General features: G+C 35.5%; 3 protein-coding genes across 7 annotated transcripts in view; 1 reads left to right on the forward strand and 2 right to left on the reverse strand.

Moving 5' to 3' along the window:
- The window catches only part of eIF4B (eukaryotic translation initiation factor 4B), a 32,770-nt gene extending 28,514 nt beyond the window's left edge, over nucleotides 1–4,256 (reverse strand). For all 3 annotated transcript variants that reach the window (XR_011419032.1, XM_070216744.1, XM_070216743.1), the window contains exons 1-2: nucleotides 4,106–4,256; nucleotides 2,529–3,671 (exon numbers count right to left, since the gene is read on the reverse strand). Coding sequence is in view for 2 of the 3 variants with exons in the window: in XM_070216744.1 (XP_070072845.1) it covers nucleotides 2,529–3,671; nucleotides 4,106–4,178 (1,216 nt within the window). In the remaining variant the exon portion in view is untranslated. The remainder of the gene's footprint in view (nucleotides 1–2,528; nucleotides 3,672–4,105) is intronic.
- Nucleotides 4,257–6,292: 2,036 nt separating this feature from the next.
- LOC138913292 (uncharacterized) lies at nucleotides 6,293–8,440 on the reverse strand. 2 transcript variants are annotated; one of them, XM_070216486.1, is made up of 5 exons: nucleotides 8,114–8,440; nucleotides 7,690–8,059; nucleotides 7,248–7,429; nucleotides 6,962–7,199; nucleotides 6,293–6,912 (listed from the first exon to the last, which is right to left on the reverse strand). In XM_070216486.1, exons 3-5 carry the CDS (start codon nucleotides 7,403–7,405, stop codon nucleotides 6,295–6,297), a joined length of 1,014 nt encoding a protein of 337 aa, XP_070072587.1. In that variant the 5' UTR covers nucleotides 7,406–7,429; nucleotides 7,690–8,059; nucleotides 8,114–8,440; the 3' UTR covers nucleotides 6,293–6,294. The 2 variants fall into 2 exon arrangements, 1 of the variants encoding a protein (XP_070072587.1); XR_011418971.1 differs by having other exon boundaries at nucleotides 6,293–6,890; nucleotides 6,962–7,429.
- Nucleotides 8,441–10,945: 2,505 nt separating this feature from the next.
- Nucleotides 10,946–14,759, forward strand: part of l(3)80Fg (dnaJ homolog subfamily C member 16 l(3)80Fg) — a 426,789-nt gene continuing 422,975 nt past the window's right edge. The window contains exon 1 of one of the 2 annotated variants that reach the window (XM_070216484.1): nucleotides 10,946–10,964. The gene's annotated coding sequence lies outside the window, so the exon portion shown is untranslated. The other variant, XM_070216483.1, reaches the window with a different exon arrangement.

The following is a 14,759-nucleotide window of genomic DNA, read 5'->3' on the forward strand; positions in this document are numbered from 1 at the left end:
ACAGGCAGACAGGCAGACAGGCAGACAGGCAGACAGGCAGACAGGCAGACAGGCAGACAGGCAGGCAGACAGACAGACAGACAGACAGACAGACAGACAGACAGACAGACAGACAGACAGACAGACAGACAGACAGACAGACAGACAGACAGACAGACAGACAGACAGACAGACAGACAGACAGACAGACAGACAGACAGTCAGTCAGACAGACAGACAGACAGACAGATTTGGGCATGAGAAAGCTGTCCGCGCGTTGGGTGCCGCGCCCACAAACGTGCGCGCGTGAACCTTTTCTGTGCTGGAACTCTGTTGCCTCAGTTTAGACGCAATAAGACCGAGTTTTGGCGCCGATTGATAACTGTAGACGAAACTTGGATTCATCATTATACGCCGGAAAAAAAAAAGGGGGAACCGGCCCCAAAAAACCTAAAGCTGTGTATTCGGCTGGGAAAATGATGGCGAGTGTTTTTTGGGACAGCATGGAATTATTTTTATTGACTATCTTGAAAAAGGAAAAACATGAGCATACTACGCATATTTATTGGACAAGCTAAAGGAAGAAATTTCGAAAAATCGGCCACATTTGCAAAAAAAGAAAGACTTGTTCAACCAAGACAACGCACCTCAACAGTCGCCATGGCGGAAATCCACGAATTGTGGTTCGAACTGCTTGACCATCCACCTTATTCACCGGATCTAGCACCAAGCACCTCAACTTAAAGCTGCGCTCGGCGGCTAGAGATTTTCGTCAAATGAGGAGGCAATCTCTTTCGTGAACTCGTATTTTGCAGACAAAAACGTCAAGTACTATTTGAAAGGGTTGCAGAGATGGGAGCATCCCTGGGAGAAGTGTGTGGAGTTACAAGGAGAGTATGTAGAAAAATAAAAAATAAAATAAAATATTTTTGGTTGTGTGGTTTTTGTTGTTTGTCAAGCGAGAACACAAGTCAATTTACGTTTCTTACTGAGTACTTTCGAACTCTTTCTTTGCTATCCTGACGGTGATCCTGGCCGGATTTTATTGGTTAAAGATTCATTATATGATTCATTCATATGCCCTTTAAATATGTTCCTTTTTTTAAGTGCATGTTTTATAAATTTGTTTATTGAAACATTATCCAACTATTAAAATATTCGCTATTATTTTAAGCACGTGTTTTAGTTTAGTTTTGGACCTGATAAGATTCTTTGTGTTTTGTGATATAACATTTTAGAAGAAAAAATGGGCCAGGACTCGCTTCATGACCGTTTTCCATCCAATATGTTTTTATACCCTTGCAGAGGGTATTATGATTTCAGTCAGAAGTTTGCAACGCAGTGAAGAAGACGTTTCCGACCCCATAAAGTATATACATTCTTGACCAGCACCAATAGCCGAGTCCATCTAGCCATGTCCGTCTGTCCGTCCGTCCGTCTGACCGTCTGTTTCTACGCAAACTAGTCTCTCAGTTTTGAAGCTATCGGCTTGAAACCGTAGTATGTAAGTCGGAACCGACCGGATCGGACAACTATATATTATAGCTCCCATAGGAAGGAAACGTTAATTAAATTCTAGCTTCGGTGTTTTTTGAAATAAAATCTACTCTTGGAAATAGTATTCTTTAAATACTTCCGAATTTCGAATAAAATATTTAAAAAATCGGACGACTATATCATATATCTGCTACAGGAACGATCGGAAAATTAATAAGAAATTAATTGGAAACAAATTATAGCTCCGTTGGTTTTTATTGTATTTTCTTATACTCTAGGATATAATTTTTATACCCGTTACTCGTAGAGTAAAAGGGTATATTAGATTCGTGCAAAAGTATGTAACAGCTAGAAGGAAGCATTTCCGACCCTAAAAAGTATATACATATATTCTTGATCAGGGTCACTAGCCGAGTCGATATAGCCATGTCCGTCTGTCTGTCCGTCAGTCTGTCCGTATGAACGCTAAGATCTCGGAAACTACAAAAGCTAGAAGGTTGAGATGTTCCACACATATTCTTGGGCTTCCTACGCAGCGCAAGTTTATTTCAGCCGAGTGCCGAGCCCCCTTTAACGCTCACAATCGCCCATTAACAATTTTAAAATGCGTCTGGCGCCCACACCATTAAAGATTTCTGAGAAGTATAAATGCAATATTGTTGTGTATATTTATACCTATCGAAATGTATAAGACATTTTTCAGATCGGGCCATTCATTAAAAAGTTGTACGCAATCAAAATTGTTTATATATCTATCTCCCTCGCACTCCCTTTAGCTGAGTGACGGGTATTAGATAGTCGGGGCACCAACCCGACTATAGCATTCTCTCTTGTTTGACTTTACTTCGGCAAGTAAAGCATCAAGTTTTTTTCATTTAAAAGCTGACTTTGTAACTTTATGAATAAAGGGAACTTGCTTGCAAACAACTTCAAAATATTCTATTCTTAAAAAAATTATGGCAATAAATTATACAGTAAAAGAAAGAAGTTTATAATAATATGGCTTTTCCACAGTAAATATAAATATAGCAATAATTATAAAAAAGAATTACCTTGACAAGTATTAATTTTGTTGCCTTCCTTATTGTCTTGATTCCGGCGCCAGCTAACAGTTGCATTTGTGCTTTCATTATCGTTTTTATCTATTTGGACTTCACAAAGCTTGTCACTTAAGAACTCCTCCTCTTGGCGGCTCTTATCCTGTTTTCGAGCAAGAGCTAAACGTTCCTCTATTGCCAATTCTCGCGCAGCTGTGTCTACCGGTTTTGCCGATCCAAACACATTCATTGATAAAGTTCCACTTTGCTTAGCCGAATTAATTTCGTCATCACTTTTTTCGATGTCAATTTTTTTTAAATCTGGCAATGGTAAAGTTCGAGGTTTTAGATTTAACTTTGGCCTTTCTTCCAACTTGGCAGTATCTTCTCGCGTATATCGTTCAGCAACCCTGCCACGACCGTCACGATATTTTTCAGATACTTGGTCAACATCTCTCCGTGTAGGCGAAGAATCAATGGATTGTTGTCTAGCGCTTGTGCGCCAAGAACCTGGGGTGTTTGCTTCTTCCCTTTCTGGCAATGGTTTTCTTTCCCTATTAAAGCTCCTGTCAAAATTGGAAGGATATCCACTGCCATTATTTTGACTATCTCGTCTCCAATTTCCCGAGTCTCTATTTTCTCCACTATTACCGAAGCCATCAAACCGCCTGTTATTTTTCTGCCGGTTTTGCTGATCGTTTTCATTCGATAGCTCTATGCGAATGCGACGACCTTTAATAGATGGATCTGGTAAACTAAGTACATGAATCAAATCCTCTCGATTTTCCAACTCAACATAGCCAAAGCCTCTCGAACGGCCGTTTTCACCATCTTCACGGGGAAGTCTCAAAGAAATTAAATTAATACCTCCAAAAAAGTCGTAAAGGTCATCTTCATTTGCATCAAATGGCAAGTTATTAATATAAGCGATAAACGGGGCTTTATGAGGAATAGAATTATCATCAAATATCCGATTTGCTCGAGGCGCTGTGGGAAGCTGATAAATTAGAGGCAATGAACCACTTCCTTCATCGCTGTCCTCGCCATCAAAATTTCGAATTTTTTTTGAAACTTGAGTGGTTCCAACTGGGGCATCAGCATTAGAAAGGAACGATTGAAGAGATATAACAGTTCCTTTGTTCTTTTTACCCTTTTTTCCTATAAAAAACAAATGTGTATTTATATACGTATACGTATGTTTGTATAAAATAAAGTAGCTTAGAAATCTCTGCTAACCAAAAACATTTGGAATTTGTATTGATTTAACTTCGTTAAAATACCCATAAATAATAGTAGTAATGTAAACTGCTGGTGTATTATTTCAAGTTCAATATAATTCGAACTAATTCTTGCTTTATTCCCATTTATTTTGTTTTAATTTGTATATTTACATTAACAACAAAATACATGAATAAAACCTTTTCTTTTACATATACATAAGTACAGTGTATTCATGTATCGTTTGTTCACATTACGTGTCACTACCAAAGCCATGTGGAATCTCGGAAATGAAGTTAAAATTGTCCCTACATGATACATTTTAAAGAAAACATTTTTAAACAACGTATAACAAAATGTATAGTATTTCTAACCTGCAGTAGCCATTTTAACCAATATATCCAAACTAACTTTAATTTTGAGAAGTTCACCAATGCACATACACATGTAGGTCAATTTCCTTATATCGTTATCGAAATTTATTTCAGGCCTACTTGCACGATTCGATTACTACCTTATATGAAATTTCTTTCAGAATTCTGAATTCCGTGCTTATAGCTGGATTCCATTGGCGCATTTTGATATATTTCAATTATTTGGTAGTTGAACGGCTATAAGTTATAGTCGCTTCCCACAGAAAGCATTCCACCATCCAAATTTCACAGTTTTTGTGAAATGGTTGGGATTTTTGACAAATGTGAAATTTGTGTTCCCACAGAGGACTTCCACATCCACCATGTAATACCAGCTGACTTGATGAGCCGTTGCTCTTCTCAACATAAACGAAGGGGGATTTCAACTGGATAACGCTTTCGTAAAATTTCGATAGTAATAGTAGTTTAATAACGTATTCAACAAGTCTACACAGAAATTGTTGAGTGATGGAAAGCCCGTACCCCACATTATATGGCAAAATTTTAATCAAAACCGAATATGTGTTGTTGTCATAATTAATAGCAAAGTGTAACTTTATCGGAGTACATACTACACCTTACAAAAATACTAATTATTTACCAATTGCACAACATATTTTAAGCTTTCGCTGAAAACATTGATGTTTTCGTTTGCAGAACAGTTTAATAACCTCTTCCACTACAGTCTATTGGTGTGAAACGGTTAAGATTTTTGACAAATGTAAATCTCGTGTTCCCGAAGAGCTCCATCCACAATCCACTATCCAATAACAGCTGACTGAAGAACAGTTGCTCAGCTCAACATTACCGAAGGGGAATTTCGACTCGGGAAAACTGTCGTAAAATTACGGTCTCCTTAACCTTTTGTAAAATAATACAATAAATTGATTAAGATAATAGTTAAGAAACATATCTGATTATTTTTAACATATACTTTAACCACGGTTGCCACTTCAAAAAAATTTTTTATGAGCCAAAAAAAGATTAAAATCGAGTAAATGTAAATAAAAAAGAGGCAAATTTTTACCATAAACCAAATTACCATACCTCCACTATGAAATACCCGTTACTCAGCTTAACAACTTTAATATAAATATGCCTTCTTGTATGTTTTTTGCGCGCCTCATTTCAAATAATTTACGTGAATGCAGAATGTATTCCAAATTGGAGTGACCAGCTTTTTCCCAGCACCAGCAGCAGTGTTGAACACGCGGCGACTGCGTCATCTATGGCACGGAATTGGTACTGTTTATACAGAAAACTGTGGGCGCCACGGCTTTTTGCAGTTTGTGGGCGTTAGAGGGGGCGTGGCACCTTGGTAAAATAACTTTGCGCTGCGTAGGAAGCCCAAGAATATCTGTGGGAAATCCCAACCTTCTAGCTTATAAGTGATTCTTTGTAAAACGTATCGAGATTTTCTTCAAGGTCTCAAAACGATATCTAATTTTTATGACACTATCACACCATTTAAAAAGGATTTTTAAAAAAGTTTCAAACAAAATCCATTTGACAGAAGCGAAGATATGGCGTTGCTATTTTTTTGTTTAATTCATTTATAATTTTAAATTACGCTGGATAAAAAATAAATAAAAATACTCAAAAATTATTATTTTTGCCAAGCTTTCAGATGAAAATAACAACCATAATGGTTTCAATGTAAAATACGGTCCAAACTTAAAAAAAAATTTTTCATTCGCGGTTTTTTGCAAATTGGCATTTTTAATCTTTATAAAAAAATAGTATAATGTTCTATACATAATTCTTGTTGGCTCCTAAAAGTTTCGGACCTCCATTACTTTCTGCATAATTTCATAAAACATTAAAAAACAAAGCATTCTTTCGTTGTTATACATTAAATTGGCTCTGCGAAATAAGTCCCCAAGAAATAAGTCCCCAAAAAAAAATGAAATAAGGCCCCAAAAATTGGGAAGTTGTTTCATATGAAATAAGTCCCCAATTTAAAAAACGAAATAACTCCCCAATCCCAAAAAGTCGGCAATACAAAAAAAATGAAATAAAACCCCAAAAGGTTTGGGGAGTTATTTCATATGAAATATAAGTTCCCAATTCAAAAAAAAAAATAACACCCCAAATTTGTTTTAGTTCTTTTGATGTGTGTATTTTACGTTTTCTTTTTAAATTATTTAAAATTAAATAAAGACTTGCATGGTATCTTCAACATCTTTTCTGCAATAAGTGCACTTGTAATGCTCTAAGTTACTTGCAATTGCTTCTGCTTGTAGTTTTAGATGACATTCAGCGCAAGTTTTTAAATGTTTGCATGGAAAAAATAAAATATTTGGAACCAAGTCCAAACAAACCACACATTTACGATCGTCAGTTGTTGCTATCGGATTATTAGCGGCTTCCTCCTTATCTGAATTTTCGTCTGCCGAATCGTCATCTACATCATCAAAAATGTTTTTTTTTTCCATCATGTTGGCACTAATGTCATTATCCTTATACACCATCCGAGAAAAAAAGGAAGCTGCATTTAGCTTTCCTTCCTCCAATAGCAATGTTGCTTCCTTAATCTTTTTATCTTTTTCAATATTCTCCTTTCGTCTTTTATGTGTCGAAGAACCTCCACTCTCAGTTAGTTGTATAAATTGGCGACTTTTAAAGTATTCCTCGTCCCGAATAACTTTAACAAATTTAAAGAAATTGCCATTTGGCAACACAGAACGCCCTAAAACACCATTGTGTCCTTCCACAGCTGCTGTCGTGCGAGTATTTTCCTTATACACTGAAAAGTTATTGCAGCCCACCTTCAGAAATAAGTTAATATTTTTAATATTTTACGTTAAGAGGTGTTACCTTCTTAATCCACTGCTTGTCGAAATAAGTTAAAAAATTGCGAAAATCGTTGTTAACATCAAACATAAAAATTCGAATCTTGATTTCGTGAAAAACGCTTTCAATTAAATACAGAGGTAGCAATGGTAAAGCCAATATTTTGTGAAAATCCGAACTAGCTAGTTTTGAATTCCTAATAAATTCTAGCAAGGACTTGCGTTTGCTCATATTTCTTCTTAATGCTTGGCAAAAATGGAACCTTAAAACGAAAAAAATGTAATCGAAAAAAAAACGGCAATTTACATACCAGCAACCAACAGTTTTAACTGTGGGATACACATTTCGGATGGCTTTTCTCATGGCTGCCTCATAATCTGTTATTATTTTTGAAGGCTCCAAATCGAATACATTTTCTTTGATATATTGTAATAATTCTTCATAACATTTTTTATTTTTTTTATTCATTAAAATGAAAAATACTGGAAATACCTATGAAGAAAAGGTTTAATTCTTAACACCCTCAACTTCCATGAACTTATAAAAAGCAAAAAGTCTATAATATTACCCATAAGTATATATATATATATATATACACTTTTATATATATATATATATATATATATGAAATCATATTTATTCAATATCAAGCTGCGGCGCAGCTTGACCTTTCCATCGTTAAGCATGTTAAATATTATATATTTATGAATTCATTAATATTCTATTTGTTTGGAAAGAATGCAGTTATTTACCTCCTCAAAATATTGAATATAAATAACAAGTAGCTGTTTAAAGCACCCTTTTGGAACTATTTAAAAAGTTCCATCCATTAGGAATCTTCTATTCTGTGGAGGTATGTTTTCTTTTATTCCACTTATTATTTTTAAAGAGGAAAATATGCAAAAAGCTTGTTTTTCCTCCTCGAATATACAAGCGGTAAAGAATGGCAGTGGATTTGACATATCCTTGGTTAGACCAAAAGAAGTCCACACATGCTCAAAATTGAATGCCTCTATAACTTGCACTGGAAGTTGAGGTGAAGTAATGAAGGTTTGGCTAGCGATATATTGTAAGCCGCGTCGAATTTTGCCAAACTCAATGTTTTTTGTATCTTTTGGGAACCTACAAAATAATTAATATTTTATAAAGTTGCATAAGCACAATATCAATAAATACCTTTCGCAGGTATTACGATACGCTGATCGAATGCAACTGATGGCACTATTTTCTGCTCCTAGAACGCCATTTACGTTAGAACATTGTTGTTTCATATCATTTAGAGCCATTATTTTTAAATACGCCTCTTCCTCGTTTTCATGGATATGTTCAATAAATTTTGTAGGCTGTTCGCAGGTACCGTTTTCCAAAAGATTTAACCGAGCGCGGCAAGTTTTTTTTCGGCATTCTAGTTTTGTTATATTATTATAACTCGATTTTTTCATATACAACATTTTTTGCTCTCTAACAAAAAACAAATGGCCAGTTCGGCGTAGACCTATAATTCTCTCGCACTCCATAGTACACGTCGCGCAATGTAAATAAGCGAACTGAGCGACTTACTAGTAAACCAAGGCTAGGTTATGATGTGATAGCTGTCAGGCGTTGCCTGGCACACTTAGACCTATTTTCTGTCAAACAAGAAAAATGAAATAAGTCCCCAAAAATTGGGTTTGGGGACTTATTTCATATCCACTTTTGGGAACTTATTGCATATGAAATAAGTCCCCAATTTTTTTCCCCCAAAAAAATGAAATACTTCCCCAAAATGACATCTAAAATCGTTGTTGTTGTCCCCATACAAATTTTTGGGGACTTATTTCATTTATTTTTTGGGGACTTATTTCTTGGGGACTTAGTTCGCAGAGCCATTAAATTATATTAGACGAACAGTTTCGTTCTTCATGAACTCCGGGAGAACGACCGTTCCCATTTAGGTAAAACCAATAGGAAAAATGCAATTTTGTATAACAAATAAATCCCTACCAATTTCAACGTGGGACAATAACTTCTTGCTACTTATGTAGTTCTAAGGAAGAACAACACGTTAGCAACACCTTACATCCAAGCTAAGACCATTCCACGTTCTCAAAAGCACCATCATATTGCTCCAACACCTAATAGCAAACTCTTTTAAAAAGATAGTCATTCGCTGAAGACATTTAAATTTTCCCAATACACAAATCATTGTAAGGAGGCTTAAAACAACAGTGGAGCGCCGTCACAGGGGGAATCAAGGAGTGACATGAACCGAACGAGGTGCGTTATTTACCAGGAGCCACTTTAAAAATTTTTTTATGAGCCAAAAAAAGATTAAAAATGAGTAAATTTGAATAATAACAATAACAAATTATTTAAATCCATTGTTTACTCCATATAGAAGCAATAGAAGCACCTCACTTCCGCCTATCGCGTTGCCAATCGAAAATACACAAAAATACCGAAAAAACCGCATAGTGGAAAAATACCTATAGTCTCAGAATAGGTTCTGCACTTTGTAAATATAACTAATATTAATTAAATGTGTACTTTGTAATCCTATAAAGTTCCAAAGAGCGTAGTGTGGGGTACGGGAGGTTAGGCTCTCCCTCAGTTAGCAATATGTATGCATACTATACAAATTTTCTTAATCTATTTATTGTATTATTCTTCAATAAAATTGGGAGAACGCAATTTTACGACAGTTTTCCCGAGTTGAAATCCCCCTTCGTTAATGTTGAGCTGAGCAACTGCTCTTCACTCAGCTGTTTTTGGATGGTAGATGGTGGATGGAGTTCTGTAGGAACACGAGTTTCACATTCGTCAAAAATCCCAACCGTTTCAAACGGATGGACTCTATGGGAAGAGGTTATTAGCCTACTAGGAGTAAGCGAGAGGCAAATAGATAACGAATGCTTTTTGCTGGGACTTTTTCCCACGCGGTACTCAGTTAATCTAAGGAAATGGTAAGGAAATACAAAAAAATACGAGATTTTACGTATGAATTCCGATGAACGCCTTTGATCTTTGGATGTGTTTGTGCAGTAGCAGTTTGCTAATATGAAATTATAAATGGAAGGAAAACCCCCAAAAACCAATGGAAAACTGCCTGTAGCAGTTGCGGCAATACATATCTCCATGCCAACAGCGAATTTAAAGCTTGCGACCCAGGTCGCTTAACATTTTGTAATATTTTAAAATTGGCGTCATTTAACTTGCTTGCTGTTTGTGAACCCAGCTGATTTACAATAAGACCATGCTATATGCAAAGCTGGTGAACTCTGAAAACTTCGGTCACACTGCAAAAGAATACTAGTTTTCGACTAGTACTGGGTACTGAGTACTGGGCTTAAGCCTAGTACTCAGTTCGGCTAAGAGTTTCACTAGTCGAAAAATCGTATTCTTTTAGTGTGTCCGAAGTTTTCGGTGTTCATCCGAAATGCATGTAGCATGGTCTTACTCTCAGCAAACAAATCAACTGGCGCCAATTTTAAAATATTACAAAACGTTGAGCCGACCTGGGTCGCAAGCTTTAAATTCGCTGTTGGAATGGCGATATGTATTGCAGCAACTCCTACAGGCAGTTTTCCATTGGTTTTTGTGGTTTTCCTTCCATTTATAAATTGTTATTTTCACACCGCTTCTGCACAAACACAGCCAAAGATCAAATTTTTTATTCTTTGGGCCGCGGCTAAAGTAGTTCATCGGAATTCATCCGCTAAATCTAGTATTTTTTTGGTATTTCCTTACTATTTCCTTAGCTCAACTGAGTACCGATGTGGGAAAAAGTCCCCGGCTAAGGGCCTTAGCTACCTATTTGCCTCTCGCTTACTCCTATGCTTAGCTAGCAGTTTTCGTCGTACTGAGTACTAGGCTTTATGCCAAAAAAGCTGACTTTTTCCCATAGTCACTATGGCATAGTGCATTGTGGAATTGGGTTCGTGTTGCTGCGCTGCCGGTCTGAACAGGCGCTAAGTAAATTTTGAATACCAATGTAGGATTTTGTATTTCACTAGCTGGGGTCACACTAGCTGTATATTGTTTAAAAAAGGTAGTTTTTAGATTTAGTTATATACATTTCAATAACAAGCTAAGTTTTTTTAAGAAAAGCAAAATGCAGTAATGTACCAATATGCTTGAGCAACAAAATATAAATTCAGTTTCGCTTGCTAAGTAAGAACATTAAGTAGTCCAGTTTGTAGCATACTTTGCGGAATTAAGTAAGTAAATAATTCTGTCGATAAAAGCTCTAAAATACATATGCTCAAAAGTCAATATTGTACAATGTGATTGGAAGCGAGTTTGCACACAAGTTCCTGTCAAAAAGTGTAAAAACTTCTCAGTGCTAAGTTATCCGACCATAACAAAAACATTAAAGGGTGTCAGATAAGATTATATTCAAAATCTATTAAAACGGCTATGTAAATCGGGGGCGCCACAGAAAACTCTTTCTTGCTGGTTTCGTCATGGTTTCGTTGATGTACCTAAGATCTAGAACGGATTTCGGTTGTAAACAATTGCTGTACAGTGTACAATGTACACTTGCCAGAAAAAGTATGCGTACAAATATTTTCCGCAACTTTAGAACTTAAAAAAAGTCTTAAAAAAATTCGTAAAAATGTAATTTTAATTTTAACATTTAGTACACATATTAGGCTTTAATTTGACGTAACTCATTAATTTCAAGCACCTTTAATTTTCCTAATATAAACAAAAATGTACAAATTGGCCTGATTTCGCATCAGAAAAAGTATGCGTACAAATGCATATAGTATTAGAAAAAGCCATATTTTGGGCAAAGTACGTCGAGTTTAGTACGGAGTTTGATACCCTTTATGTTTTATAACTTCAGTCTACATATTTGGCATCGATTGGACCAATGTCCTTGCATCCTTCGCTGTTATTTACTTCCATTCATCGACATTGAGTTTTTTCAGGATATCCTTGGATGCAAGGGTGTGAAGGCGAGTCCTGCCCTCCAGGACATCACAAAAATGCTTTACGGGATTGAGATATACTATTTTGATGGCGAATGTAGCTGTTTTACACATAAAAGCTTTGTTTTGTGGGCGAAATGTTTAGGTTCGTTGTCCTCTTGGTACCAAAAGTTCTTTTCGAGTCCCACTTTCAGGGCGCTTTAATTTGTTGTCTTAAAGTGCTTAAAACAACCAACAAAATGAGGTATCGTTTATAAAAATCGGTCAACAACTTTACGAGAAAAGGGTATAAAAACTTTCTTATTTAGATAGAAGGTTAGTTTTTTTTTAAATTCGTATGAAATTCATGCATTACGCCAAAGCAGTTGTTTGTTTGGTTATATGGCTAGCTATTTCTCGTTTAGTTGTTGACCGATTTTTATAAACGATACCTCATTTTGTTGGTTGTTTTAAGCACTTTAAGGGGTTATATACCTTTTTTTTTTTCAAAAAAATGAAATTTTTTTTTTTGCTGAATCTTAAAGTATATCCCCTAGAGAACATCTTCCCAAATTTTCATACAGATCCGAATAATAGTTCGATAGGAAAACAGCGTTTTGACGCGCTCGACTTCAATAGTTGCAACGTCAATGTAAAACTTTGAATGCGATTATCTCAAAGTCGTGTTTTTCCAAAAGTGCCTTCGCTGTGACCACGATTGCGCAAGAACTATTTGATCGATCTTCTTCAATTTTTTTTTAAATTATTCGTAATGATTGTGCCGAGTTCGTGAACGATTCAGTTTTTATGCGCCAATTTTAATTTCGCAGATCAGAATTTTTTAATAAAATTTTTAGAACTTGAAAAATCAACTTTTTGGAAAAATTGTTACTGTATGCTGAAAAAAGGAAATATTCTTAAAAGTAATCGTTCACGAACTGGAAATAATACTATACTAACTAAAAATTGTTGGTTTTTTGATATCAGTTGACCTGCTGGACTTCCATCGTGGTCACCGCAAGCCGCTATAAAAAAAAGGGTTCCGAAAGAATTGCCATAACTTCGTAAATTATTTATATTTTTTCAAGAACAAAGGCTTGTTGTTTCGATAAAAACATGTACTATCAATAAATAATAACTTCACTGTCATAAAATAATTGCTACACACCAAAAAAAAAATCCAAAGTTCCCTCAATTTTTTCGCTCAAAAAAGGTATATAACCCCTTAAGACAACAAATTAAAGCGCCCTGAAAGTGGGACTCGAAAAGAACTTTTGGTACCAAGAGGACAACGAACCTAAACATTTCGCCCACAAAACAAAGCTTTTATGTGTAAAACAGCTACATTCGCCATCAAAATAGTATATCTCAATCCCGTAAAGCATTTTTGTGATGTCCTGGAGGGCAGGACTCGCCTTCACACCCTTGCATCCAAGGATATCCTGAAAAAACTCAATGTCGATGAATGGAAGTAAATAACAGCGAAGGATGCAAGGACATTGGTCCAATCGATGCCAAATATGTAGACTGAAGTTATAAAACATAAAGGGTATCAAACTCCGTACTAAACTCGACGTACTTTGCCCAAAATATGGCTTTTTCTAATACTATATGCATTTGTACGCATACTTTTTCTGATGCGAAATCCGGCCAATTTGTACATTTTTGTTTATATTAGGAAAAGTAAAGGTGCTAGAAATTAATGAGTTACGTCAAATTAAAGCCTAATATGTGTACTAAATGCTAAAATTAAAATGATATTTTTACGGTTTTTTTAAGACGTTTTTTTAAGCTCTAAAGTTGCGGAAAATATTTGTACGCATACTTTTTCTGGCAAGTGTACATACAACGACCCCTGAAGTATTTAGGGGGGGAGATACATATAGAAAACACAAAATACAATTTCTTTTATTATTTTAATAGGTAGAATAACTCTCTAAGAATGTGTCATTTATACAGTGCCGAACTTTACTGTTGGCACACTTAGCATATTTAACTTCATGTCCGCTTTTCTCCCTCTAATATATTGATTATAATATGTAACAAAATTAGTTTGGATCTGGTAAATTCACTTGGTTTTATTAATTTTTCTCTTAAGCCTAATTTTTTTAAATTAAAAAACCATAAAATGAGCTGTTTTATGTATTTTATGTATTTAACTATTACGCTAAAACTTAACCGACTTTACTCATTTTATAATATTTTAATATCAGGATCAGGGTCAATCGTATGCTAATGCTATGCTAGGAAACATGTGCCCAGAAGTAGTTTTTACCATTCGGATCCCTTTAGGGGCTGTCCATATATTACGTAATCACAATTTCGGCGATTTTTGACCCCCCTCCCCCCTTCATACAAAAAAAAAAAAAATTTAATCATTTGGTGAACCCCCCCCCCCCTAGATGATTACGTAATATATGGATATATGGCCCGCAATGTGCTAACTACATTTTTCCAGCTAGAAAAAATGAAGTGATTTCAAAGGCCACCAAAATAACCCTTTAGGGTACGAAAAGGAATTCTTTAGTATCCCAATCCTTTCCATAGACTTAGGGCCGTTTTCTCGTCCGTTTGTTAAATTTAAAGTAGGGTTAAAACAGTGCAATCGTATGGAAAATCATTTAGGGTGTTCAATTGCGTTGCAAACTTTGTAAAGTATAAAAATGTAAATCAATTCCAACAACAATTTCTATACAAAATAGTTTTCAAGGCCTACTTTTGAAAACTATTTTGCATAGAAATTGTTGTTGGAATTGATTTACACTTTTACACTTTACAACAATTGCAACGCAATTGAGCACCCTAATTGTTTTAACCCCACTTTAAATTTAACAAACGGACGAGAAAACGGCCCTAAAGACTGGGAAAGTTGACCTTCAAAATAAATGCATTTTTCCTAGCTGCAAAAATATGTAGTTAGAACATTGCAG

This window comes from Drosophila takahashii, chromosome 3R, assembly GCF_030179915.1.
Source record: "Drosophila takahashii strain IR98-3 E-12201 chromosome 3R, DtakHiC1v2, whole genome shotgun sequence".
NCBI lineage: Eukaryota > Metazoa > Arthropoda > Insecta > Diptera > Drosophilidae > Drosophila > Drosophila takahashii.

Excerpts from the sequence above, each read along its gene's own strand:
- LOC138913292 (XM_070216486.1), bottom strand. The coding sequence starts at position 7,405 with ATGAATAAAAAAAATAAAAAATGTTATGAAGAATTATTACAATATATC. Across the intron at positions 7,200-7,247 it reads GTTAAAACTGTTGGTTGCTG|GTTCCATTTTTGCCAAGCAT; the intron begins GTATGTAAATTG and ends TTTCGTTTTAAG. Across the intron at positions 6,913-6,961 it reads ACAAGCAGTGGATTAAGAAG|GTGGGCTGCAATAACTTTTC; the intron begins GTAACACCTCTT and ends TTATTTCTGAAG.